The sequence below is a fragment of the Neopsephotus bourkii genome, unplaced genomic scaffold (genome assembly GCF_033783945.1).
Source record: "Neopsephotus bourkii isolate Nb327-2 ecotype Australia unplaced genomic scaffold, CSIRO-AGI_Nbou_v1 NB_1825, whole genome shotgun sequence".
Taxonomy (NCBI): Eukaryota; Metazoa; Chordata; class Aves; order Psittaciformes; family Psittacidae; genus Neopsephotus; species Neopsephotus bourkii.
The window spans coordinates 13,036,826-13,063,057 of record NW_026902298.1 but is presented as its reverse complement, the minus strand read 5'-3'; the positions used below and the strand labels follow the sequence as shown (position 1 = coordinate 13,063,057).

General features: G+C 40.3%; 1 protein-coding gene across 7 annotated transcripts; it reads left to right on the top strand.

The window, feature by feature from the left end:
- Nucleotides 1–343: 343 nt before the first annotated feature.
- PLA2G4F (phospholipase A2 group IVF) lies at nt 344–24,556 on the top strand. 7 transcript variants are annotated; one of them, XM_061343705.1, is made up of 20 exons: nt 344–849; nt 6,084–6,156; nt 8,026–8,162; nt 9,044–9,172; nt 10,691–10,731; nt 11,308–11,350; nt 11,801–11,855; nt 12,156–12,322; nt 13,376–13,486; nt 13,979–14,016; nt 14,916–15,048; nt 15,429–15,565; nt 17,268–17,490; nt 17,684–17,798; nt 18,932–19,069; nt 19,545–19,652; nt 20,533–20,727; nt 21,057–21,223; nt 21,746–21,932; nt 22,681–24,556. In XM_061343705.1, exons 1-20 carry the CDS (start codon nt 739–741, stop codon nt 22,884–22,886), a joined length of 2,514 nt encoding a protein of 837 aa, XP_061199689.1. In that variant the 5' UTR covers nt 344–738; the 3' UTR covers nt 22,887–24,556. The 7 variants fall into 7 exon arrangements, with proteins under 7 accessions (XP_061199689.1, XP_061199688.1, XP_061199690.1 ...); XM_061343704.1 differs by having other exon boundaries at nt 14,913–15,048; XM_061343710.1 differs by lacking the exon at nt 344–849 and adding an exon at nt 4,821–5,840 and having other exon boundaries at nt 14,913–15,048.
- The last annotated feature ends 1,676 nt before the right edge of the window (nt 24,557–26,232 follow it).

The window sequence follows — 26,232 nt, the reverse complement described above, 5'->3', positions numbered from 1 at the left end:
AATAAAACAAATTCCTTTACTAGTTATTTTTAAGGCCCAGGAAGACTCATAAAGAATCTTCCCTCTCTGTCATACAGTTTTTCAAGAGCCTTTGTTGGAAGAATCACGACTGGGCTACATGGAAATGAGAATAAAGGGGGGACTTGTGCAGGTTGCTCACATAGTGAGAAGTTAAACATGGTGTATCAATATTCTCTGAGGCATCCTAATACAGCCCAAATTGTTTTGTCTCCTGTCAGGCCTTTCTGAAACTTGTCTGAATAGCTACAGTCGATGAGCAGTTTGGCTTTGCTTCAGGCTTGTAAGATGGGAATTTCTTTCTGTTTAAAAGTACTCTTTTTTAGGGTATGCTGAAACTCTGAAAGGGTTTAAAATGGCCAAAGTCTGAGATGAGGTTGCTGCAACTCTCAAACTAAATCTGGACTGGGGGTTTTGAGCTTGCGGCTTGATCATGGAGCAGTGCTTCCTCCTACCAAGGGCTCCTCAGTTAGGTGCTGCTTTGCTGCCCTTATCTTTTACCTGTATTTGGAAACCCTGGCAGCGAGGTTTGGAAGTGGGTTGTTCGGCAAGTGCAAGCCACACCTCTGCTCCCCACAGCTGGAGCACAGCCTAGTCCTGCCCAAGACTTCAGACTGAGCCTGTTGCGGGCAGCCCTTCGCAGCTCTGTGTCGGGGGACTCTTCATTCTCTGCACTTTCCTGTCTCAGGTTTTCTGTTGTGACTACAGGACACATTTCCCATGTTCCATGAGGTGCTGCGGGGCACGATTCCACCCAGAGTCCTGCCTTTTCTGGCAGCTGTGCTTTTCCAAAGGAAGGAGAGGAAAGAGACTGGGTTTTACCACAGGCGGGTAAGACAGCATTCCTCAGCTGATGTGTCCGGCAGTGACTTCTGCTACTGCACGTGTGGAAAACTGATCCTGCATTTCTGCAGGACTTGATCAAAAAGTTTAGGGGAGAATTTTGAGTGAGAATAATGCTAAGGGAGATCTCATTATTGATTAAATTCAGAATCTGTGTGAGGCAGAGCAGGTCTCTGTTTCCTTGGCTTTTTGGGGAACAGATTTAAGCTGATGACAACTATATGGAGTCCAAAATACTGGACTTTTTATCAACAGAGATAAAATAGTGTTTGTGTTTTCTTGCAAGATATCCTTGATTACCGTTCCCCTTCCTTTCTGCTTTCTACCTTATCCCACGGAGCTTAATGATCTAAAATAAGCAAAGATTAATGATGATGTCACCCCCTGTTCATAATGCTGACCAACCACATTAGATAAAGGGGTTTCACTGTGTTTGCCTTTTAATTGGTAATCATTCCATTGTATAAAATGGTGTGGCCAATAACCTCGGGTTTGAACACCAAGTGTTTGTGAAGGAGTCTCTGCCTAGGAGATCAGATCTGTTATCTGATTACCTGTTCTCTCCCACTGCCCCAAAATCTGCAACTTAAAATTGGGGTGACCGTTAAATATCACAGTTAAATGTCCTCTCTACAGTTCTTACTGACTTTCTTTTAAATGTTGTTTAGTAGTTGGGAAATTGGGCTGCAAGAGACTAGTGTTAGTCTGATGTGATTTCCATTAACCTGTAAACCACTGAATGTGATATTTCCCCTTAGGGGCTCACTATGGAAATAAATAGAAATTCAATATGGCTTAGCATAGTTGTGCTGGCTGGTAGGGAGAGGTTTTGTATTGAGTGGGGTATGGGGCAGCAGATCACCCTTTTGTCTTTGTAGGTGAATTCAGTGTAATCAGATCTTTTTGATTTCTGAAGTTCAGTCTTAATTTCACACACTAAAGACAAACAACAATAAACCAGGAGCAAGCTCAGTGTTTGCTGCTGCTATTATGATACTTAGCTGTTGGCACTGTGCAGATCACCTTATTGATTCTAAACCTAGCCCTCCAGAAGATCATGGTTCTTAGGGCTGGGTCTGTGGTCTCCTCTCATGTCTATGGGTGCACACTTCTGGAGAAGAAGGGGAAGTGCAAGTGGTGCTGAAGAATGCCAGGAGTTTGCTTTTGGGTTTAAAAGCAAACTTGTGAGACTTTAGCCACAAGGAAGGGGATTATGGGCAGCAGTGTTTACTTGGGAGCAGGAACAAGCTGGGAAGAAAATGCTCCCTTGGTAAAGTGGACACTTCTTTGAGCTACCTGGTTTGCTTGGTAGCTGTGAAAATGAAGGAAAATATGGCTTAGAAGTTACATTTTTATTTGCTGTTGACAGGGTTTCTGTAATGAAACTGACAAGCTTACGGTGAGTCCTCTGCATCCACTGAGAGATGTGGAGTGGATCCTAGCCCTTGCATCCCACTCTAAGAGCAGGTAGTCTGGGCTGTCTGAGGGTAGAGACTACTGGGATAGCCTGTTCTGCAGTTGCTCGCTGTTGCGTTGACACCTTCAGTTTAGATGAAAGATACAGTTAGCAGGGTTGAGTATGTGAACATTCAGTCTTGTACTCTCATTTAAAGACCTTGAGGTTTGGGGTTTTTTTTTTGCCTCAAATGCCCTCTCCTGAGCTCTGGAAAAGGGGCAATTCTGAAAAATCAATAAACGACAAAGTAGGAATTGGTTGCTTGCACCGTTGCATGTATTGGTATGTTGTCATGTGCACTGGTATAGGCAGATCTGTTATTATTTATTGCTCATTTCCCATACAGATTTGCCTGCCTTTTCCTTGATGGGTTCATATAGAGCATATCTGATACTTTCCTGCTTCATTAGTCTGCGAGGTTCACAAACATGTTATGACCTTGCTGTGCCTTTGATGAAAGAAAAGAGGAGAGGCACATAAGAAGGTTAGTTCTGGCATGACTGATTGCACAGACTTGGGAGCACAGTGAAATGTCTGTTGTGTTATATGCCCTTGCATTTTCCACACCCTGATCATGATTTATCCTCAGCTGTGTAATGACTGACTGCAAATCAAAGGTTGTTAGAGACCTTTGGAAAAGACTTTCGTTTGAACACGTGACTATATGTTGACAGATGCCATGTTGTAAAAGACAGATATGCTATCTTCAGGGTGTTCTGTGTTTCCTCTGCTAATAGTGTCTGAGTTCCAGGCGATAGTCAGGCTACATTGAGTGAAGATTGCTTTGACAGCAGTGGAGGTGTGATGTGGCTTCATTTCTCAACAGTCTGAAGAGTTGCAGCACCTTTAGGAAGTTGCTGAGGTTAATATATGCAATCTTGAATTTCTGTCTGTAGTCCATTACCCAACTCAATGAGGTAGAAAGGAGGTCAGGCTTTGCCTGAGAAACTAGTGTCAGTGACTGAACAAAATACGGGTGATTAGGAATGATTAAAAAAGAAGAAAAACTAGAGTCTGAAGGATAGAGCTAATGGTTCAATATCTTATTCCTAGAAGCAAGGGGGGGGAAAATGAGCATTCAACATGTTGATGTTGCCCTTTAAGAGTAATAGTAGTATAATTGAAGTTTGCAAAATTTAATTTGGCACCTATGTGTGAGGTATCTTTGGCAATGCATATAATTTTTATCCTTTGCTTGTTGGTTAGGGTGGGTCGTACTCAGTGCACAGATGTTCAGTGTACTATGTATGTCATGGTTTTATTGTGTTGCACTCTCTGAGCCTTTCCCAATAACCAATGGTGTGAAACAAGGTTGCGTTCTCGCACCGACCTTATTCACAATCTTCTTCAGCATGATACTCCAAAGGGCTACAGCAGACCTCGACGAACAAGATGGCATTTATATTCGATGTCGTACCGATGGTAGCCTATTCAATCTAAGGCGACTGAAGGCCCACACTAAGACCCTAAACCATCTTGTCCGTGAACTGCTCTTTGCTGATGATGCCGCCCTTGTTGCCCACACAGAAGCAGCTCTGCAGCGTTTAACATCTTGCTTTGCGGAGGCGGCTGAGGTTTTTGGGCTGGAAGTCAGCTTGAAGAAGACAGTAGTCCTCTACCAACCTGCACCCCAAGAAGATTATCGCCATCCCCATATTACCATCGGCGAGTCAGAGCTTAAGACAGTTCAGCAGTTCAGCTATCTGGGAAGCATCATTTCCTCGGATGCCATGATCGACAAAGAGATAGACAACAGAATAGCAAAGGCATATAGAGCCTTTGGAAAACTCCATAAAAGAGTCTGGTGTAATAAACACCTGAAGAAAAGTACAAAGATCAGTGTCTACAGAGCCATTGTATTGTCTACTCTTTTATATGGGTCTGAATCATGGGTCATCTACCGTCATCACCTGCGACTCCTGGAACGCTTTCATCAGCGCTGCCTCCGTACAATTCTAAACATCCATTGGACTGACTATGTGTCTAATGTCACTGTCCTCGAACAGGCAGGGGTCACCAGCATCGAGGCCACATTGCTGAAACTGCAGCTGCGCTGGGCAGGGCACGTCTCTAGAATGAAGGATCACCGCCTCCCCAAGATCGTGTTTTACGGTGAACTTGCCACCGGTAGCCGCAAGAGAGGTGCCCCAAAGAAGAGATACAAGGACTCCCTGAAACAATACCTTAGCCTTGGCCATATTGACTACCATCAGTGGTCCACCTTGGCCTCCAATTGGGAGACTTGGAGGCACACCATACATAATGCCGCTGACTCCTTTGAGAGCTCACGAAGAACTAGTCTCGAGGAGAAAAGACAACGCAGGAAGAATCGTGTCCCACCTGTTCCACCCAAGGAGACCTTCTGCTGTGCTTTTTGTAGCCGGATTTGCCTATCCCACATTGGCCTTCTTAGTCACCAGCGCGCTTGTAGTAAGCGTGGGTAAATGCCCTTCCCAAATCTTCGTTCGCGAAGTCAAGCCATGAGATTGTGTTGTTCAAACCCTGTTTTGCAAAAGCTGGCAAGTATGCTTAAGTGATAGGGAAAATTCCACAAGTATATGACTGCTTAGCAAACATAGTACGCTTCCGTTTATCAGATAAAGAATACTGAAAAGAGGTTGACAGTCCAGGGTTCATTTGTTTCGTTGAGATCCTAGCTAGTGATATGTAGGGCCTGTGTTCTTACTTAATGTTTGGTACTCCGCAGCATTTTGTTGTAAGTGACAATCCTGTTGAATTCAGCTGTAGGTGAATACTGAGTGTATCTGAAATCAAACTCTGGTCTCAAGCCAACCATTCAGAAAATAATGAAAGTGAAGTAGCAACCACTTACAAAAAGCATTTTGAAATGGGAGTTAAGAATACGAGAAATTTTTAGCTGGCCAGAATTGTGTCATATCTGATGGAAACAAGGCAGAATCCCATTCAGGTCATAAGCTTTAGATAATTACTTCTGTGCAGTCTCAGCACTAAATCCCTTCAAGCTGTTTCCTCTTGGCTTCTGCTGCCCTCCCCCAGCTTGTCCTACATGACATTCCAGGATTCTCTCAGCCTATTTTTCTTTCCTCTTCACATCTGTGCATCTAGATACTAATATTACTTTCCAAAAATAGCTTCCTGGCAGCTTTCAAGAGCAAGAATTGCATTTTGTTCTATGCTGGGTAAAGTGGTGTGCACATTTAGAGCGCTGATACCAGCAACAGTCCAGAATGAAAAGGAATTTAAGGTTTGCCTTTTGCTCAAACTGCCAGGAAGTATGTGTTCTTACAAGAAAGTGGGGTTTTCCTCCTTGCAAACAGCATGTGCTTTCTATGTCTTTAGACCATGCTGTTAATATTCTTGCCATGTCTGCTGTTACTCAAGCATGCATGTGCCCTTGGCAAGTAGTCTTGAACTAGCCAAGGCATGCTTAAAATTATTTGAGCAGCTTCAGTATCTGTTTATCCTTCAGCAGGAATGAATTAGTGAAGCCAAAATAATCTATAATTAGAGGAAACCCTAAATCAGGGACTTATTTTCTAAGGTCTGTGAGGAGTTACCCTAAGACATCACTCATGCTGAAAGGGAATTGGATTTCCTTCTGGACTCCTTTAGTCTTCCTCCAGAACGTCAAAAGTGCTGCCTATGTTCCTGGACTGGCTTATGAATGGCTTATTTTTGGTTGGCTGATGAGATCCATTTCTCTGGACTGATACTAGTGCAGTTATAGAGCAGGTATTGCAGTTGGGTTACATGCTGAGCTTGATCTTTTTGTTCTTTTTTTCAGTGGGAGAAGCACCCTTACTACAACCTAACGGTAAAAGTTCTCCGAGCCAGAAACATCAAGGGTACAGATCTGTGTAAGTATTTAGTAAAGTTATTAAGAAAACAGGTGGTTTGTTCAATGTATACCTGTGACACAGGTAGCATTGTTACAGGAACTTCTTATGTATATATAGTGTACTTCTTTTACATCTGAATAAAGGCTTCTCTTGTAAAGCATCATATATATATTAATAGTTTGATGTGAGGCTAAGCTACAGATGAACTCTGCTGCTTTGCAGAACAGTATCAGGTAAGTCCTGCTGATGTTTTCCTTCCCCCTCCTTTACATGTCCTCCTATGGCCTGTTGTATGTTCCTTTGGATTCAGCCCTCCAGTCATGGCAAATTTCACCCTTGCTCCCACTGAACAGTCTTCTTGCACCTGGAAGTAGCAGTCTTCAGTTCTAGCTTCCAAATGCTTATTTTCTCAGTTGGATTAGTGCTTTCTTTCATGTGCTTGCTATTCTGTTTATGTCATTGAAGCTTTTCAGGACCTACGTAGTTGACTGATTCAAAGAGAAACTGCTTTTTACATGTTCCTGGTTTTGGTAGCATGGTATATACTCCTTTCCTCTTACTCACCTGTGTTGAGTAAGCCTCCAGGGCATTTGGAACTTTAAAACTAATTTGAGATTTAATTCCTTCAGATTTAATATAGTAAGGTAGTCTGGCTTCCTAAACTTTATATCTGGATTCCAACACTAAACTACAAGAATACCAAATTACTGTTCAATGAATGGAAGACCCTTTTGAAAGGTTGAGGGCTAGAATCACAGGATAAAGAGAAGTTCTTTTTATGGCCTTTCTCTTCAGCTGAAGTAATGAACGGTTCCCATACTTGCATTGTTAAGGAGCCTTAACTGGAAGAAGGACAGACTTTGAGACGATCTGTTGTTTTCAGGGAATGGAAACAGAAAGCTCAGCTCTTGGCCAGACTGGAGGAGGGTATAGCAGTGGTGGATATTGTGTATTTGGACTTTTGTACTGTCTCCTATAAGATTCTCAGAGAGAAGCTGATGAAGTATGTACTGGAGGAGCAGACAGGGAGAAAAACTGTCTGAATGACAGAGTTCTGAGAGTAGTGATCAGCTGGAAGCCAGTAACTAGTGGCATCACCTAAGGGTCAATTCTGGGTCCCCTATTGTTCAATGTCTTCATTAATAATGTGGATGATGGAGCAAAGTGTACCTCACTTTTGCAGAAAAGGACCTGGGGGTCTTGTTGGACAGCAGGCTTACCATAAGCCAGCAATGGGCCCTTCCTGGAAGGAAGGCTAACAGTATCCTGGGTGCATTAGGAGCAGCATTGCCAACAGGACAAGCAAAATGATCCCCTCTACTCAGTACTCGTGCAGCACTGGTGAGGCTGCATTTGGAGTAGGGTGTCTACTCCAGTAGTTCAGGGCTTTCTGCTATTGGGAGGTACTGAAGCTACTGAAAAATCTTGTGAAGGATCAGTAAGATTTTAAACAGCCTGGAGCATCTGTCATGAGGAAAGGCTGCAGAACAGAAGGCTCAGGGAATCTTATTGATCAAGTATCTGAAAGGAGGGTGTTAAAAAGATGAAGCCAGACTTTTCAGTGGTGCCTGGTGACAGAACAAGAGGCAATGGTCCTGATATTGGCAGTAACCTTCTTTTGAAAAGTTATCTTCCTCTTTTTGGATAGTGGCCTCTTTTATGAAGGGCTTTATGGTTTGGATGAACCAAAAAGATACATAGGTAGCCAGTGTTCAGTTTGCTGCTTTTTAAGGATTTGTATGTCATTAAAGGTTTTTGCTTTGCAAGTCCAGCCTTAAATTTGTACATTGCTATAATGCAATGAGATCTAGAAAATGAGGAGCTTATAGGAAAGAGTATGTTTGATTGCGGTTGTTCTGATGTCTGTCTCCACACTCTCTGCTCTAGTGTCCAAGGCAGACTGCTATGTGGAACTAAAGCTGCCCACTGCATCTCCTACAGTCTTCCGAACTCAGGTTGTTGACAACTCTGATAACCCAGAATGGAATGAAACTTTCCAGTATCGAATCCATACGGCTGTCAAGGTAAGAAGTGCGCTTTGTGGAGCTGGTTGGTCTATCTGCACTTGTGCACTGACTTACTTTTTGTACTTCATTCAGAACCAGGGCATCTTTATTGACCTCAAACCTGGTGTTGCTTGTAAGGTGTCAATCATCTTCAGTGGTACAAAAAGCTGCACTATGCATGTCCAGTGATAATCACAGGAGTTTGTAACTACACTCTCATGTAAATTGTCGCTAGAATTTTCATAAATGTCCTTGTGATGCAACTCAGGAAAGGGAGGTTATGGCACTACCTGGTAGTTTAAGGAAATACCTTGATAAAGCAAGTTTCTATCTACTTTCACAGAGTGGCTGTTGCCTTCTTGTAGCTCTACCTGCCATACACAGCCAAGTGTAAGCCAAGCCTCAGAAAACCTTTTAGCTGAGCACTGTCAACTAGGAGCTTTTTGCTTAACTGTGCTGCAAGCCTTGCTGGAAATAACAAATGCTCTTCAGGAGTGGAAAAGGGGAAAGGTATTGATAAATGCTTGTAGTGACAGGACAAGGGGGAATGAGGTTTAAACTTAAACAGGGGAAGTTTAAGTTAGATACAAGGAAGAAGTTTTTTTACTGTGAGGGTAGTGAGGGACTGGAACAGGTTGCCCAAGGAAGTTCTGAATGCTCCATCCCTGGCAGTGTTCAAGGCCAAGTTGGATGGAGTCTCAGGTGACATGGGCTAGTGTGTAGTGTCCTTGCCCATGGCAGGGGGTTGGAACTAGATGATCTTAAGGTCCTTTCCAACCCTAACTATTCTATGAGTCCATGATTCTAATGCAGAAAATGTCTATTGCATGCAGCTGCTCAGGGTTGTGGAAGTGTTTCCGTCTTTTCATCTGAGGCTGTTTGGTTCTCTTTGGTTTTAGAACATTCTGGAATTGTCACTTTATGATAAGGATATCCTTGTCAGCGATGAGCTTACATCTATTGTCTTCGATGTAGCGGGCATGAAGTTGGGTCAGCCCCTGCTGCGCACTTTCAAGTTGAACCCTGAGGTTAGTCCCTAGCTTCTTCCCAGGTCAGCTGTGAATAGCGGCAGCTCATCATTACAGAAATCCTGCAGTACATGCTAATTGATTTATCTGTGTTGTAGAAGCCAGAAGGGGAAAAAGCATCAGGAGGTGATGACTCCTGATGCATTTATGTTTTGTATGCTTTTACTATTGCCTGAGATGCTTCTAAAATCCCTGGTGATTTGTGTGTGTGTGCGTTCCACAGTCTTTGGGATACCCAGCTAAATGAAACTGCTGTCTTTCAGAAGCTATTAAAAAACCTTTAAAGGGAATAGATTTTTCAAGAGACTATGGGGGCATAAACTGGGCTTAAAATGAAAGGCACCTTCAATCAGCAATAATTGTGTGGACTGCAGACTGTCTTATATAGTTGGTTGTTGATTGTCAATTTGCAATGAAGAAGTTTGTTACTGCAAATGTTACCTCTATATTTAACAAGTGCAATGACTAAGAAAATCTTATTTTCCCTGAGTTATGTTCACTTACCTTCAACTTCTGCTTCATGTATGTTACATTGGTGCATGAGCTGCTGTAAGTCCTTGTGCGTTTGTTTATGGACTTGAGACAAGACAGCTTGGTTTAAAGCCACATCACTGGTCTGATCTTCTTTTGTAACTCCCTCAAACACATTGCTACAATAGGTCTGGAGTAAAGGTGAGCTAATGATGTGTTTACTTGAGAAACTGGGCTTCAGTGCTGTTGGTGTTGGTCAGAAGCAGACCAACTGGTATGCAGTTAGCAGGAAGTTGTTGATCAGTGTCACAGGCACTCTAAAAGATTCGTGTTCATGGAAAGAGGATTAGTAACTCATCTGTTCCCAGTAACTCTATCTTGATTGCCAAATGCTTAAGCCATCTTGATCAGTAATTATGGAACTGTAAACTTCAGTAAAGAGAATAACTCAAATTGGCTTCTACTTCATTATTTTAAGAGCTGCATCAGGTGTGGTATCAAGAATTTACTGTAAGCTATGGTAGGGGAAAAGATGGGTGGATCAGTGTCTGTACAAGACAAAGACAGCAATGAGCTAAGAGCAATCTGCTGAAATGACAAATGGGAGGCAGCACAAAGCCTCATGTAGAAGCTGTTTGCAGAGTTGGTGCTGCAGTAGTACTTAAGCCAGAGGAGACTATTTTTTTTCTCATTAGCAGAGCAATGGATCTGAGACTCAGCTCTCACTGTATGCACTTGTGTCCTCAAACACAGATGCTGTCTGGTCATATAGGATATATCTGGGAGGAGAGGAATCTTTAAAGAACAGCAAAAGGCATAAATTTTTACCTTCCAAAATTTAACTGGAGCTTTTGTCAAAGCAATAAAAATAGTTACTATAGTTTATTATAGGAAGAAAGCTTAATCTCTTATATTCAAAATCAAGGATCTTAAATTTATATCCAAAATATAAATATAAGATCCTTATACTTATATTCAAATATTATATTATATTTATACTTATATTCAAAATCAAGGATCACCTGTATTCGACTTTTATTTTCAAAGGCTAATGAAGAGCTGGATGTAGAGTTTTACTTGGAGAAATGGTGAGTCTTACCTGAAGAGCTGAATGAACTTCTGCTCTGCAGATTTCTTGTTTTAGTTGCTCTTTCTCTGCAGGGACAGTTTTGCCTATAAAAAGGCAGGATGGTTTTCTGTGGTGTTCAGGTTGATTCACCAATAGCTGATCACAAATAACCTTAAAGATCCAGTTGCCCAAATTTTTGGGGTATCAACAAAGAAATAAAATTTTGCTGGACATCATGGGAATGACAGCACTGCAAAGGAAATTAAGATTTTGTGGATGGGTTACTTAAGAGGGGAAAGCTTTCACAGTTAACCTTTCAGTGTAAACAAATGAATGCTTTATCTTTCTGATAGTCTATCTAAGCTCGGCTTTTCTCTAGGTTATCCAAATAACTGAGATGTGGAGACCTTGTAGTTGCAGACAAATTTTCTTCAGTATTTTCCCCCCATTGCTCTGTGTAGGGAAATATTCTTGCTACTGGTCTCACACGCTGAGGGCCTTTCTTCCCCATGCTTATCCAGGCATTTAGTTTGTGAAATAGGATGAAACAAATTTTAAACAATCCTAATGAACATTAAATCTCTTCCTTTCACAGCCCAGATGCCCCTACAAAGGTACTGACCAACGGAGTCCTTGTGGTGAGTACATGGAAGTCAGTTACATATGTGTTGGGATTGACTTCTTTGGAAAGTTTTCAGTAGTGAGAGGACAAGAATTGTTGAAATTTCTACTCCTGCTTCCAAATTGTTCCTTTTCTCTCCAGCTTCTGCCTCTCTGGCAGGTTCTGAAGAGGTACTCAAACATGCATGAAAAAAGGTAAACCAACAGAAAACCCCCAGTTGTTGAGACCTTGTAGCTGTGAAGAGCTGGTTGTAAAACACCACAGTTACTGGAATGGGAATGGTGGTTTTGATTTTGGAACAAGAGCGCGTAATGAAAGAAAACTTGTTCTTTATTGGAAAGATCAAAATAACCCTCAGTGTGTTTTTGGCAGCTGTATGCCTACACCTAGTATGGTAGGTGGATTAAGCTTCAACAAAGAAATGAACTAAAATGTCATAATTGGAGTTAGTTTCTTCTTTTCATAGGTTCATCCTTGCTTGTCTCTGCAAGGCACTGTCAACAAAGAGGAAGAACAGCAAGGTAAAGCTACCTGCAGGGTTTGTCGTATCTACTTTTCAGCATATTTATCCCTTGGGTGAGAAGGGAGACTTGATTCTTTATTTATACACTACATTTTTATTTACTGACTACAAAACTTATTTCTTAAGTTAATTTTGCATTTCTTTTGATACTAAATGATGCTGGATCACTTCCAGTGGGTACCAGTCAGGAGAGTTTTTGCTTGTGTTTTTATAGTCTCAGCTGCACTTAACATGTACCTGATTCTCGACATTTATTTAAATGTCTCTTGGAGTCTAAACTTCTTATTGTAATGCACAGGGAGCTGTGAGGTCAAGGTATCTGTTCCAGGGGCATATCAGAAGCATTTGCGTATTCCTCTGGGACCAGACAGTGAGGATTATGGAACCTCATTTGTCTTTCATGTGGATAAAGAAATTTGTCCTGAACTGCAAGTAGAGCTGGAGCAAACCATATCTGTCCTACAGGTAAGCATCTGTGCTGACTGCTACAAAGTTTACAGCCCACTTTTGAATAAATCCAGCCTGAACCCAGTGCCTTTTGTTCCATGAAGATGTTGTTAACCATAAATTGGACAGCCTTAATTGGATTGCAAGAAGCCCAGGGGCTTCTTCAGATGTTCAGGGATGTCGGTATATTGTATAGGTACCTGTGGATGTCAAAAGCGTGCATTGGTAGCAAGTTTCCTGTGGAATGCTTATATGTATGTGGTGCTACGGACCATCTATTCTGAAGGTTACTAATCACTTCCAGATATGCCTTTTTGTTCCAACTTAACTCATTGATGTTGTAACTGCTCAGATCAGAATTTTCTAGGCTGAAGGAATGTGTTTTTCTGGCTATGCATTAGGAATTTAAGGGCAGAGATAATTTTTTTTTCACTATCACTGCTTTTTACACATTACTGTTTTTTTTAATTTAAAAAATGAATAAAAATGTCAGACTTTGCATTGGATGTTTGATGTTGGGTAAAAAGTGAACTCTTCTTATAAGCATACCCTCCCCAACACTTAAAAATCTGTTCAAATTTGGGATTTAAGAAAACCTGAATCTGCACATGCTTGCTACATGAACACATCTTTACTTTCACTGTTGAGATGCTGTATATCAGGTCTTTTCTATTAGGAACTTGTAGAGGACTTGTCACTTGCAAAGATTTCTTTGGCTTTGCCTGTCACTTCAGTTTCTAGCTGTACCTGTGCAGTGTGTGTATCTCATAGGAGCAACTGAATATTCATTGTAATGACTGCTTCCAGTATGGCCTGTGAGATCTTCTGCTTGGGGCAAACAACTATATTAAAGAAACCAAACCACCACCAACAAAACAAAGCTATTTGAGTGACAGAAATAATCCCAATAAAGATCTGTCAACAAGGGGGCAGGATGATCTTGCAAAGTCTTAGACTTTTGGGAAAGGTTTAGTTATAATGATTTTAAAGATTATTTGCTCTTTTAACATATAAAATACAGATCTGCAATTTTTATCTGGAAAGCTCAAATAACATTTTGTTTTTTAATAGGATGGTATGAATGATATTGAAAAGCATACTACAGTTCTGGGACTGGGGACTGTACCAGTTAATTCCCTTCCTATTGGACAAAAAGTTGATAGAATCGTTTCTCTGGGAGAGGTAATGTCAACATTTCAAAACTGTTTTAACATGCTTGGGATAACTTTTCCCCCCTTTGCCTTCAGGCATTTGAAAAGTTAAGCTTCACAGGATTATTAGGAGTGCTGTTTCCTTGGATATCTAGAATGAAACACTGAGATTACTCAGTGCAATTCTTCTAAAAATGTTTTCATGGTTGGGTCTTGCAGAGTAAGTGATGAAGAGAGTTCAGCGCTTTCCAAAGCAAAGCCTGTTAGGGTGTGAAAGAAAAATATCAGAAGAGGAAAACCCCAAGAAGCTTGCAGAAGAACTAATTTTTTTCACTCTACTCTTTTACTTTCTGTGAAGACTATTGACTATGTCTGAAATAGGTGCGGCAGGAAGTGTTTTAGAGATGTAGTTTTGTGGGCGAAACTGCTGTTTTGATTAGTATCAAGTGACCCTGCTCATGTCATAACCTCTAGTTAGTAATTAGTTACTGTCAATTACAAGATGTGTTCTCTCTTTTCACAGGGACAAGGTTTGAATATGAGTTTTAAAGCTGAAGAGAGGTGAGTGGGAACCTCAGACCTCTAAAAACAAGGAAAGGGCTTTATTCGTATAGCAAAGGAGCCGAGTAATTCTCTCACTGTTCTGGGGTGTTCTGTTGCCTGTATTATTCTCTTGGGATAGATTCAGGAAAAATACATGGTTATTTTTCTTCTGAAGGCTGTGGCTCTTCACTGGGCAGATGTCAACTGGATTGGTGTCAACCTTGCTGAAATCTGAACAGACTTTGTATTCCTAATGTAGAATAGCTGATGGTGTAAATATTGAGTAGCTTTATTATTAGGTACAGATTGTTTTGAGAGTATGTGCAGTGCTGTAGGAAAGGGCATCTCAGTGTGTGAAGAGTTAGAACTATGAAATAGAAGAAGTTATAAGGAAAGAATAAGGCACAAAACCAAGCAGTTGGCTAGTAAATTGGCAGGGTCATTTGGTACTTAGTCATTAACTGAAGATCCTGCTTCCCTCTTACATACTCATAGCATGTTTATTGGCATTCAGTTGTCCCCTTCTGCCTCTAAAGTTCAGAAACTCCAATCACTCTTCCTTTCATTTCTCCATTCATGTCAATACAGTGATCTCAGTTGCGCTTCATGCAATCTTCTTCACCCACTAAGAATCTTTTCTTCCTTTGTGAAGCTCCTTGAAGCTTAACTGGAATACTGTTTGACACAGACTTTGCGTTTCGACATTCAGGGAGAAATACAACAGGGAGAAGTTTCATTTTTAATTCTAAAATCTGTTGTTACAAAATAGCTGGTCTACACTAAATTCTGCATGAAGATTTGGATCCAGTGATTCAGATCAGCACCTAGATTGTGTGTTCATGGAAATTGTTTTTCCCTGGTAATTACAAATGCCCCAAAACTTCAGGTTTTTTTTGTCTTTATTTCTATTTCAGCAGTTGGGATCTTGATATACGCCTGGGTTTTGACCTCTGTAAAGAGGAGAGAGAATTTTTGGAAAAAAGGAAGAAAATAGTTTCTGAAGCACTGAGGAAGACTCTTCACTTAAAAGAATCCCCTTCAAAAGATGAGGTATTAGTTGTTTATTTGAGGACACTGTTACATCTGGTTAGCCTGGTACCTTGCTCTGTGATTTTTTTTTGGATGCTCTTGTAGGGATGATTGCCTTTTTTTGTTCTTATGTATATATTGTATGGCATATGTGTAAATGTGTGGTAACAGATATGCATAACAATTTCAGTAAATGACTGTCCCTGAGATGACACTGATATGGCTTATTTTTTTATATTTTTATTTCAATTACAAAGTAGAGAAAGGAGCTCTGAAATTACTTGAAATGTAAATAGGAATAGATATTTTTACCTCTTATTTTTATAAGAGTGAGACTTAAGTGGGATTATTTGTTATTTGTTGGCAATTCAAAAGTCTGTCATTATGACTACTGTCTGCAGGTTCCAGTTGTAGCAGTGGTGGGGTCTGGAGGTGGCATGAGAGCACTGACATCGTTTTATGGCAGTCTTGCTGGGCTTCAGCAGCTGGGCCTTTTGGATGCTACAATATATCTGTGTGGGATTTCTGGCTCTACTTGGTAAGTGTTGATTCCAGAAGCTTATAAGTGAATATGGTAGGACTGATATAAAATAAGGCCAAAATTGCATTTGTGCCATCCATAAACAGAGAACGCAGTCAAATATTTTATTAGCTCTCACCAGTGAGTTCTAACAGGGATCCTAAAGAGTCTAAGAGATTCATTATGAGTCCTAACCCATACAGCTACTGACTGAATTTATGAATCTGCTGCTTTTCTAAGCCTGGAAGTTGAGTATTAAAATGTATTGCCTGAATAAAACTGCTGTGTGTTCCCTCAGAAACCCTGACTTCAGAAACTTTCCCCATTTTCCTTCTCTTGCCAAGAAGACAGCTGAGGTGGTGCAAATCACTTGAAGGATGTCCGCATGGACCGCTCTGTCACTACCTTCCAAAATGTTGTATGTGGCTGAATATAGGAATAGCACTGGCTTGCCTTTGGTAGATTGCAGCAATGTGCTGAAGAATTAGACATGGCTAGAATTTTTCAGTAGCTTGGTGTTGTGCTTTAAGCCCAGGCCATAAATCAGCCAGCAGCCCTCTCGCTTCTTTCCCCCTTTTTTCCCTCTCCCCTGCTCCCGAAAGGACGGGAAGGAGAATAGAAAGAATGTAACTCCCATGGGTTGAGATAAGAACAGTCCAGTAACCAAGTTGTAACACAAACCACTACTGCTACCACCAATAATAATAATGATAAGGGGAATAACACGGGGATAGAATACAACTTCTCACCACCCGCGGACTGATACCCAGCCCAACCCGAGCAGTGATCTAACCCTTTCGGGTAACTGCCCCCAGTTTATATACTGGGCATGACGTGCTGTGGTATGGAATACCTCTTTGGCTAATTTGGGTCAGGTGTCCTGTCTCTGCTTCCTCCTGGCTTCCTCTCCTCCCTGACAGAGCATGAGACTCAGAAAGTCCTTGGTCAGACTAAACATTTAAGCAGTAACTAGAAACATCGGTGTTATCAGTGCTGTTCCCAGGCTGAAAGTCAAAAACACAGCACTGCACCAGCTACTAAGAAGGAGAAAAATGACTGCTACTGCTGAACCCAGGACACTCAACAAAACAACCCTGGGTTTTGAGATGAAATTATCCCTCGTAATAAACACACATTGTTTTCATGAAATGATTTCACTGAGGAGTTGTGCAACCTGATAGTATAATCCCCCTTTCCAGAGCTTTCTGTGTTAAATTAACTCCTGTGTACTTAGCATTCTTCCACTAACTTTGTGATTTGCCCCCCTCCCCTTTTGATTCAGACACACTTTCAAACAAATGTGGGCATCTGTTTGTGTGGATAGCCAACAGTCCAAACTAGTTTCTCCTTTAATTAGACCTGTGTTCTGTTGCTGTATGTAGTAGCACCATTGCTGTCAGCCAGTTTCTCAGGCTTGTTAGGGCCTGGAGTTTACTCACATTTATGAACTGGCTCATGTGTGCTAGCGTACAATGCTTGGAACATCCTATAAAGGTAGGTAAGCAATCAGGATGAAGTTGTCCTGAAGATGTCAGGATTTTCAGCAGCTTCTAAGGTTCCAAGATCCATTATTATAGTCTCATCTTTTTAATGACATTTTACCTTTTAGCTAACTTCTCCAGTTTTTAGTTCAATCACTGCAGCGCTAATTATAACTAACTAAAGCTGTTGTTTACATTAGGGTCATTATTATGGATGACATTAATATAAGCATTTTCAGGTGTTTATCAACACTGTACCAAGACCCTGAATGGTCACAGAAGGACCTTCAAGATGCAATCAGGAGAGCCCAGGCTACAGTGTCCAGCAGCAAAGCAGGGGCATTTTCCCCAGAACGACTGAAATACTATTTCCAGGAGCTGAAAGCAATGGAGATCAGTGGACGGAAGGTTTCCTTTACCGATTTGTGGGGCCTTATTGTGGAATATTTCCTACAACAGAAGGTAAAAGAGTTCACATTTGGATGTGTATTGCTGTTTGTTTTCCAGGTGGCCCAGTCATAGAAGGCCATCAAATCTGTCAGGCAGTTTGCCCTTAGTAACAGTTTGCCGTGTAAGCAACAGCTTCAAATTAATCAAAGTATGGGTACGAATTTATCTGACTAAAGTCTGCTTCTCCATCCTTGCTTGTGACCAGGAAGATCCATCAAAGCTCTCTGATCAGCAAGAAGCAGTGAAATGGGGCCAGAACCCCTATCCTATCTATGCAGCTGTCAATGTGAGACCCAGTATTAGTGGTGATGACTTTGCAGGTATGAACATGGTAAATTTATTTTTGTTGGCTAATATCCATAAATTCCTTTCACTTACCCAGTTCCTTGGCTAGTGAGTAGCTGGCAACAGGAAATGTGCCTCAAGCAGAGTTGGTAGTGCAAGAGGCAACAGGATGCTGCTTGGCAGAGTGTTACCATCCTGATCACAAATGTCTTCATCATGGCTTTAACAGAGAAATGAGATTCTGGCCACTCCAGCAGAGTTGAATCTCCTGTTTGCCTAGACAGTGCCTGAAATTTTCAGGAGCTGAGAGTGGAGATTCTTAAAATACACAAGTCTGCGTCTGAATCAGTGAATTAAAGTAATTAGGTGACTTACTTTTATAGTCTCAGATAATCAGTTTGTGTAGGATTCATGTAAAATGATGGATTTGCCACCTTGTACCACACATCATTGAAATTGGTATTTAACAGCCTGGTTATACAATTATGGTAAAAAATGAGGGTGAGTTCTATTTCAGGTCACTTGAAACTTTAAATATGATGCAAGAAGTAAAGATAGATATAGTGAGACAGGAACACAAACACTTGTGTTCATCTGTGTACCACTGTGGGAGGTTTTTGTTTTGTTCTGGAGGAGTCTGTGTTTATGATAATGAATTTGATTTGTAAGTATTTGTGGAAAGCTTTCAAGCGTGAGGGGGCACTTTGATAAGCAGACAATGAAGTTTGACACAGTGGGTCAATTGAGTTTTCAAGGCAGTATTGTAGTAATTTCTGAGAGATGGCAAGTAGTTTGAAGAAGGGCTAAGGAAAGTAAAGTAGCTTCCGTTTGTGATGGAATAGGGAACGATCAGAATGGTTTGAAGTGGAAGTAAAATAGGTTATTTCTGCAGTAACAAAGTCAACATGGAGCAAGATGCAACATCCTTCCACTCTCTGAATCCAGAGAGAAAGGAGGTTGTATTTAGTCAGTGATAGCCTGTACAAGAGTGTTTATTAATCCTGTGTAAGATAGTGTTTCACTGAGAGGAGTGACAGGGAAATCCACAGTGAAGGTGAAAAGTGGAGGGAAACTCCTTTCTGTCTGCCTTCTCTGAACAGAAATCAAATGAGTATTTTTACCTATGTTTACTCTGAGATGAGTAAATACCTGGCTGGCTTGTTCTTAGAATGGTGTGAGTTCACTCCCTATGAAGTTGGGTTTCGCAAATATGGAGCTTTTGTCCGAACAGAGGACTTTAACAGTGAGTTCTTCATGGGACGGATCATCCAGAAGCATCCGGAACCTAGGATTTGTTTTCTACAAGGTATGATCTTACAATAACAAATAAAATGGGGAGATGGAAAGGAGCTACTCTGCTTTTGGGACTCATCAACTTAAACCCATGCATTTTCATCCCTGCCTAAAGAATTTGAAGAAGGGAAAAATGTCAGATCTTTCTCCAGAGGTGTAAGTGTAGGTTCACAGTTTTGCAGTCTGATGCCCTGAGTCTGCAAGAAGATTCCATGCCTGTCAAAAACTTCTGCTTTAGGTCTTCTGATTTTCTTGCCACCTTTACCCTGCTGGTAGAAGACCTTTCCTCTTGGAGAAATTTTTGCATTCTACTATTACATCAGAATTTGTCACATGATTGACTAAGGTTTAAACTCAAACATCACATCTTAGAATAGAGGGGGTCAAATGAGAAGTCTCTCCTATACAAATGGCAGGCAAATAACAGGCCTTTTGGTTACACTGTAAAAGTGTTTTGAATATTAAATTCTTTTGTATTTCTCCTGCAGGAATGTGGGGCAGTGCCTTTGCTGCAAGCCTAGATGATATCTGCCTGAAGGTGGTTGGTATAGGACTGGGCTTTCTAGATTCTTTCAAAGATGTTATCAAAGTTGTAGGTAAGAATATACATTAAAACAGTAGGTTTTTTCAAAAGATTCCTAGTTTTAGAATGATCACATAAATAATATGATTAAAAAATGTGCTGTGTGTAGTTTTCAAGATTAGTGTAAAGATGGTTTTGGGCAAATCTCATGTGTATCCTTCCTTTTCACATATAGCAAAGAGAGTAGTTACAGTTTTTCAGTACACTTTCTCTTCCTCCTTTTTTAAATTCTGTATCTGACTTTGCCTGTAAGTGTGGGCTAGTTCTGGAAGCTGTCTTAAGCACAGTCATGAGAAGAGGAAGACAAAAGGCCAGGCTGCTAAGCAGAAGGTGGAAAATAGGTTTTCAGTGCCCTCCTTGGCCTGATTTTTGTAATCTTGGTTAAGATGGTTGTATGTTTATGCATTGTTCTCCATTTGTGCAGTGCTTCCCTAGCAGTGAAAAGGAAGTTTATTAAAAGCTAAGATGTTCAGGTGCATGTTATAGCCTTATAGTAGGTAGTAGGGGAAGAGTTTTTTCTCCTCTGCTTTTGCAGCCCTAGTTTTTTTTCCCCCCACGTTTTTGTTGTTGCTACTATAAATGCTACTGTGGGTATATGGCTGTTGTCTTATGAGACAGAAGTGGTTGTCACTTGGTAACAAGGGTTTCTTTGTGGGGGTCTGAAATTAGCATGAGCAATGAGTTACGAGCAATCCTATTCCCTTTAAACAGGGAAGGTAAATTATCCATCTATAGGATATGCAGCTCATTTAAATTTCATTACAATACTCTTATTAGAGGACAAATACAGCCTTAGGACACCTGGTTAAATATTGTAGAGAAAAGTCTGATTGAAATGTTGGATCTGGGCAAGTATTTTGTATGTGTTCTGCATCCTTCTGTGGCTTCTGCAGATGACTGCCGAAGATTTCATTTCCGTGATCCAACACGACTGAAGACTCGCTTGGTTATACCTGGGGGCCCCTTGTTACAAATCTTAGAGGATTTCTTCAAGTCCCGGGTCACATGTGGAGAAACTTTCAACTTCATGCAGGGACTGTATCTTCATAAAGATTATGTTAACGTCAAGAAATTTGTGGCTTGGAGAGGTAAACGAGCCTGCATGTATCTGGGGTATAAAATAGTGTGTTATGATTCTGGAACAGTTGATGTTACAGAACAGAAGTGAACTTTGTTCCACTGAAGTCAGGGAATTTACCTCTTCTTACACTGTAGCAAAATATTTGATCCACTATGTATGTTCTCTCATATAAGGCAAGCTCATCAACAGACTTTACAGGTTGGATTCAAATGAACATGCATGTAGGAATGTCTTTTTTTCTTCTTACAGCCCCAGCATAAGCTTTGATTGTTGCTTGTACCTAGAGGTGTGTAATGAATCATTATATTTACTTGTGTTACTTGGAGTGTCTTTCAGGCACTCATCTGGATGCATTTCCAAACCAGCTGACCCCAATGGAAGAGAGCTTGTATTTAGTAGATGGTGGCTTTTCTATCAACTCTCCCTTTCCTTTGGTACTTCAGCCAGAGAGAGATGTGGATGTTATCTTATCATTCAATTATTCCTGGGAAGCTCCGTTTGAGGTGAGAGATGTAGGTGAGCATTATTACATGAAAATGAAAGCACAGAATCAAATTCAGAGTGGCAGCAGATGAGTTGATCCTGAATACAAATAGTAATGAAAGAATGTATTAAATCTATGTTTTTGACTGTGAACATTATGAGGAGATGGAAAGCAACAGCTGTAGTAAGATTCAAAGCTTTTCAGAAGCCTAAATAAATTGTTACCTAAAATAGAGTGTATTTGTTTAGCTCATATAATCCTTGTTACTTAGATGTAGGCTTCTAATGGAAAAGTGGCTATCATTGATTTTCTTCATGCAAACAATTTCCTGTATGTACAAGTGTTTAAGTGCAGAAAAGTCAAGGTGAATATATACAGAGTTAACAAAACAGAAAAAGTTTTGTTTGAAAGCTGCTGATGTTTGGTAGCAGTTCTCAGTTCTGTTCAGTATTTTATTTATTCATTTTTTTTAGTCAAAAGGCTCTTTTCCTTTGGAGATTGCTGGTATTGTATCAAAATCATTCTAGTTCTTTGACAACAGGTTTTAGAATTGACTCAGAAATACTGTGAGGAGCGGGAAATTCCTTTTCCAAAAATCAAATGGAGTGAGGAAGACGAAAAGCAGCCAAAAGAGTGTTACATGTTTGTGGATGATGATAATCCAAAGGCTCCGATAGTGCTCCATTTCCCACTGGTGAATGACACCTTCCAGAAATACAAAACTCCAGGTAAGGGAGCTGTACATTAAAGAGTTTTTTTACAGTCCTTTGGGCGTACTGATGGGGAGAATTCAGTGGGCTCAGTGTCTCTCCTTTCTTTCTTGTTAGTATTACCCTGTAATTACTAAAGGATTACTTTAAGGCAGAATCACCCAGTGCTGGGCTTGACTATGGCTCAAGACTACTGTTCCTATAATAGCAACAAGCAAAAGTGTCTTTGGCAATTTACTTTCATGTTAATCTTTCAAGACTGGTATTTAAATGTAAGTGGTAGGGTGCTGAAAACAGGAATTATATTTTGAAGGATATATACAGTCCTCCACAGGTCACTCATAAACTCACAATGTTTAGTGTCTTTTATTTTAGCGTAGAATGGCACTTCCAGGAAGAATCGAGTTTTGTGTTTCCTGTTTTGAGCGTGATATTTATGAATGCACTAAACAATTTATCCCAATGAAAGTATATTTTAGTCCTGTATTTTGTAGTCTGGTTGAAGTAGAAAGTGTCATAATACTTTACCTTCAACTTCCAAGCGTTTTGGATCCTGAAGGAACAGGAATCTCTGAGGAGGAGCTTTGGGAAAAAAGTTAAGGTTCACCAGGATTACTTGTGCTATTCTCCTTGCAGAATCCAAGTAAAATGGGTCTACCCTTGCTGGCTTTTTTGGGGTTTGGTTTTTTGTTTGTTTTCGTGTTTGTTTTTTTTGTGTGGTTGGTTTGGTTTTTTTTATGATTATTTATTTATTTTCTTGCTGCAGGAGTTGAGCGTGAGTCAGAAGAAGAGAAATCCTTTGGTGACTTTGTTATTGAGTCAAAAGATTCTCCTTACCGTACACTAAATTTCACCTTTGAGCCGCATCATTTCAACAGGTTAGTGGAAGTGAATCGCTACAATGTTCTGAACAGCAAGGACACTCTCCTCAAAGCCCTAAACCTGGCTCTGCAAAGGAGAAAGTTGAAGTAAGTCACCAATACATGAAATATGTGAGCAGCTTCCATAGCTGAGGATACAGATGCAGTGCAGTGTATGAAAGCTGTGTGGTTCAAGACAGAATATGGAAAACTAATAGCTGGAAACTGTCTTCTTGTGAATGGAGGGGCACATGCGACTCTGAAAATTCATTCCAGATAACAGATGCTTCTATGAAAACCTGAAGGGATGTACAATACAATGTGGATGTTGCTTTGTTATGTGGTGAAGAGCAGGGAATTGCCTAGTCCAGTACCTCATCTTACAGCGCCTTATGTCAGATGACTGGAGAGATCTATTCAGATGGTTCAAGCATATGGATGATGATCTTCCAAACTCCACTGAGTGGAGCACCTCTTTCTGTCAAAGGTGTGGCAGTGTTTGAGGAAACACCGATTTCTTCTGTATCTTTATCTCACTTGCTCTTTCAGCCTTCCTCCATGAATGTTTACAATTTACATCATCTGTCAAGGAACTCCACAGATTGTATCTATGTACTGGGAGATGAAATGTGTCCTTTTGCTTCCAAATTGCTACTGGCTGATGCCCATGTACTTTCAAGACTGCACAGTCATTAATTGCTTTCCATTTTTGCTGTTCATGCTTTCAAAGAGCTCTATGGTATTTCCTTTATACTTTTCTCAAGGCTTACAATGGTTTTTAGACTCCCAGAAGTTCAGTATAGAGTACCTTACTTCAGTAACTGTTTGTTTTGAGGAATTAATAGCTACCTTTTATATATTTAACAATTAAAGACACATCATGGGATTATGTTGCTTCTTCGTACAGTTTGATCATCACATTTAATGAAACTTGCTGTCTCATCTCTTTCTAAGAGGAACAAAGGCTCTTTTGAAGAGTCTGAATTAGATATCTTTTCCTTATACTGGGCATGCAATTCAGCCAGACCTTTGTTCAAGGAATCTCTCTGTGTGTGTATATATTTTAGAAACATCAATAATCAAGGTAAGCATACCTCGTGAATGTGAGTGAGTAAAATAATGTCAGATGCTGCTGTGCTGTGAGATGGAATTTACCTCACTTGGCAGAAAGCTCAGAGAAAAATACTGAATTATGCAGTTGAAAAATATCTGATATATAAAAGGAAAGCAAACAAACACTGTTTACTTTTGTGGCTTTTACATTGAGCTGAATGTATTGATTCTGTATTTGAAAACTGGAGGCAGGAAATTTGTCTTTTCTGAAATGATGTAAAGGCTTACAAATAGGCATGATTCTTGATCTTTTTTATATGTTTCTCTTTCAATAAATAATAGTTTTGCTAACGTGCTTGTCAAGATTTTTCTTATGGACACTTGTCTTGATATATTTTTCCTTCTTATAATAAAAAGTAAGCAAAAAAGTCAGTGTAATACTATATAGCATAGTATCTTTTAGAACATCAGGGTACCTGACAGTGGGTCTTTCCAAGTCCCATCTCAGACTGGTGTTTCACAGCAGTAGATAGTCACTTCTTCATTGAGAAATCTATCTTTGAGAAAGCATGTGTCAAAACTGATTTTTAGATGCATTTCAAACAGTGATTTCATCTTGGTGATTAAACTTGATATCTGGGAGGATGTAATCTCTATGTCCTTAGCACTTATTTACTTAAGCTGAAATAAGAGGAATAACAACTTAATGTTATCAATTTTCTTTATAAGTGGAGCCATGCATCTACCTGCTTTGTAGGATTTGGTCATCTGACATATTTCCTGAGTGACTTTAGGATATTTTTCCACATTAGATATTCAGGTATTCTTGTCTCAGCCGCCCTTCACCCTGCCACCATGCCAAGCCTTTGACTGTAATATGATGGGAGTTTCCTTTGTCCCTCCTGAGTGGATCCTTTTTATTTTTTCTGATGTGAATGAGTTGAATTGCATTCGATTTTGGTTTTATGATTGTTTTACTTATTTCTTGGTTTTGAGGTCCTCTCCTAATTGGTGATGCTTGAGCACTGTGGAGATACAGGTATGTGGATACCAGTATATAGGTGGGAAGTTGGAATGTTTTTTGCCAAAACCTCTATCTATTCAGATTTGCTACATGTACAATAGAATCTTTAAAGGCACAGCTTCTCCCTAAGCTCTTCCATGTTTGTAGGGCTTCTTTATTAGAACAAGACATGGGGCCATAATAGTTAATTTTTATTTCCTAAACTGCTGTGTAAGCAGCCACCGCATTTGAAACTCTTTGTTATGGCAGTAGAGTTGTCCACAAGTCTATACTCTCACTGTATGGCATAGGTCCTTCAGACTTGTTAAATGCTTTTTGACATGTGGGAAAAATGTGTCTCTTGTCCTGGCATTTACAAGCCTAGTTATTAAGGAGAAATCTGACATCCCAAGTCAAAGGAACGTTCAGGAGAAGTGGGAAGCAGATAAGGGAGCAGAATCTTGTGATAAGGGGTAGCAGAGAGGGCAGACTGCTGGTGGCCTGCCACTGTGTGTGTTTAAGCTCTGTGAAGCAGAAGTGTTAGTAAAGAGCTCAGTGTTCTAGGTAAACTTTACCTGGAAAATGCTGAAATGGGGAAGGAAAAGTGTTGTTCTCTGAAGGGTGCTGTGTTTTGGGGCAGGATGATTGAAGATGTTTTTGCATTTTCCTGGAGAATGTATTTACAAGCCAAATGATGTTTATGTTGAATTTTACCTCTTTAAAGTGCTGTGCAAAATCTTTGCAGTATTATTAACTGTAGTAGATGAAAAATGTGTCTGGAATCACACCCAATAATCTTAAACTGAGGCAGAAGTGGTATTATCTTTATTGCTTTTGACATGGCAAATATTACCTCAGAGCAGACTTTTAATCACTCATCTGTGCTTAGTTTCCAGGTGAGACACTTTACTCAACATCTTAAAAGGAACAAAGACAAATACAGAAGTGATGTCTAATCAGAACATGATATTGCTGTGACATGGTTTTGAAAAAGGCAATGAGATCCAGAGGTGTTGGAGGTTGAAACATTTCCAGTGGAAATAGGGAAATACTAGTAATATTGAGCAAAGTTCTGGTAAAGCCTCATGTAGAACAGTGCATGCTGACTGGCCACCATTTGAGGAAAATGAACTCATAACAGATGCATGGATAAGGAAGTATGGGAAAGGGAAAACCTGCCATTTGAGAGGACTCCAGACGGCTCTAGGTTAATTTGCTTGTCAAAGCAACAACTGAGAATGGACCTGTGTTCCTTATGAAAGCAATCTAGAGCAAGGAGGTAAAGCTAGAAGGTGAGTGTTGGTGTGAGAACAAAAAAGTGAAGGAATAAGCTTAGGCTGAGTATGAAAAGAATATTTCAGAGTTCTGTGGCATCTATGAAAGACTTGACAATGGTAGGCTA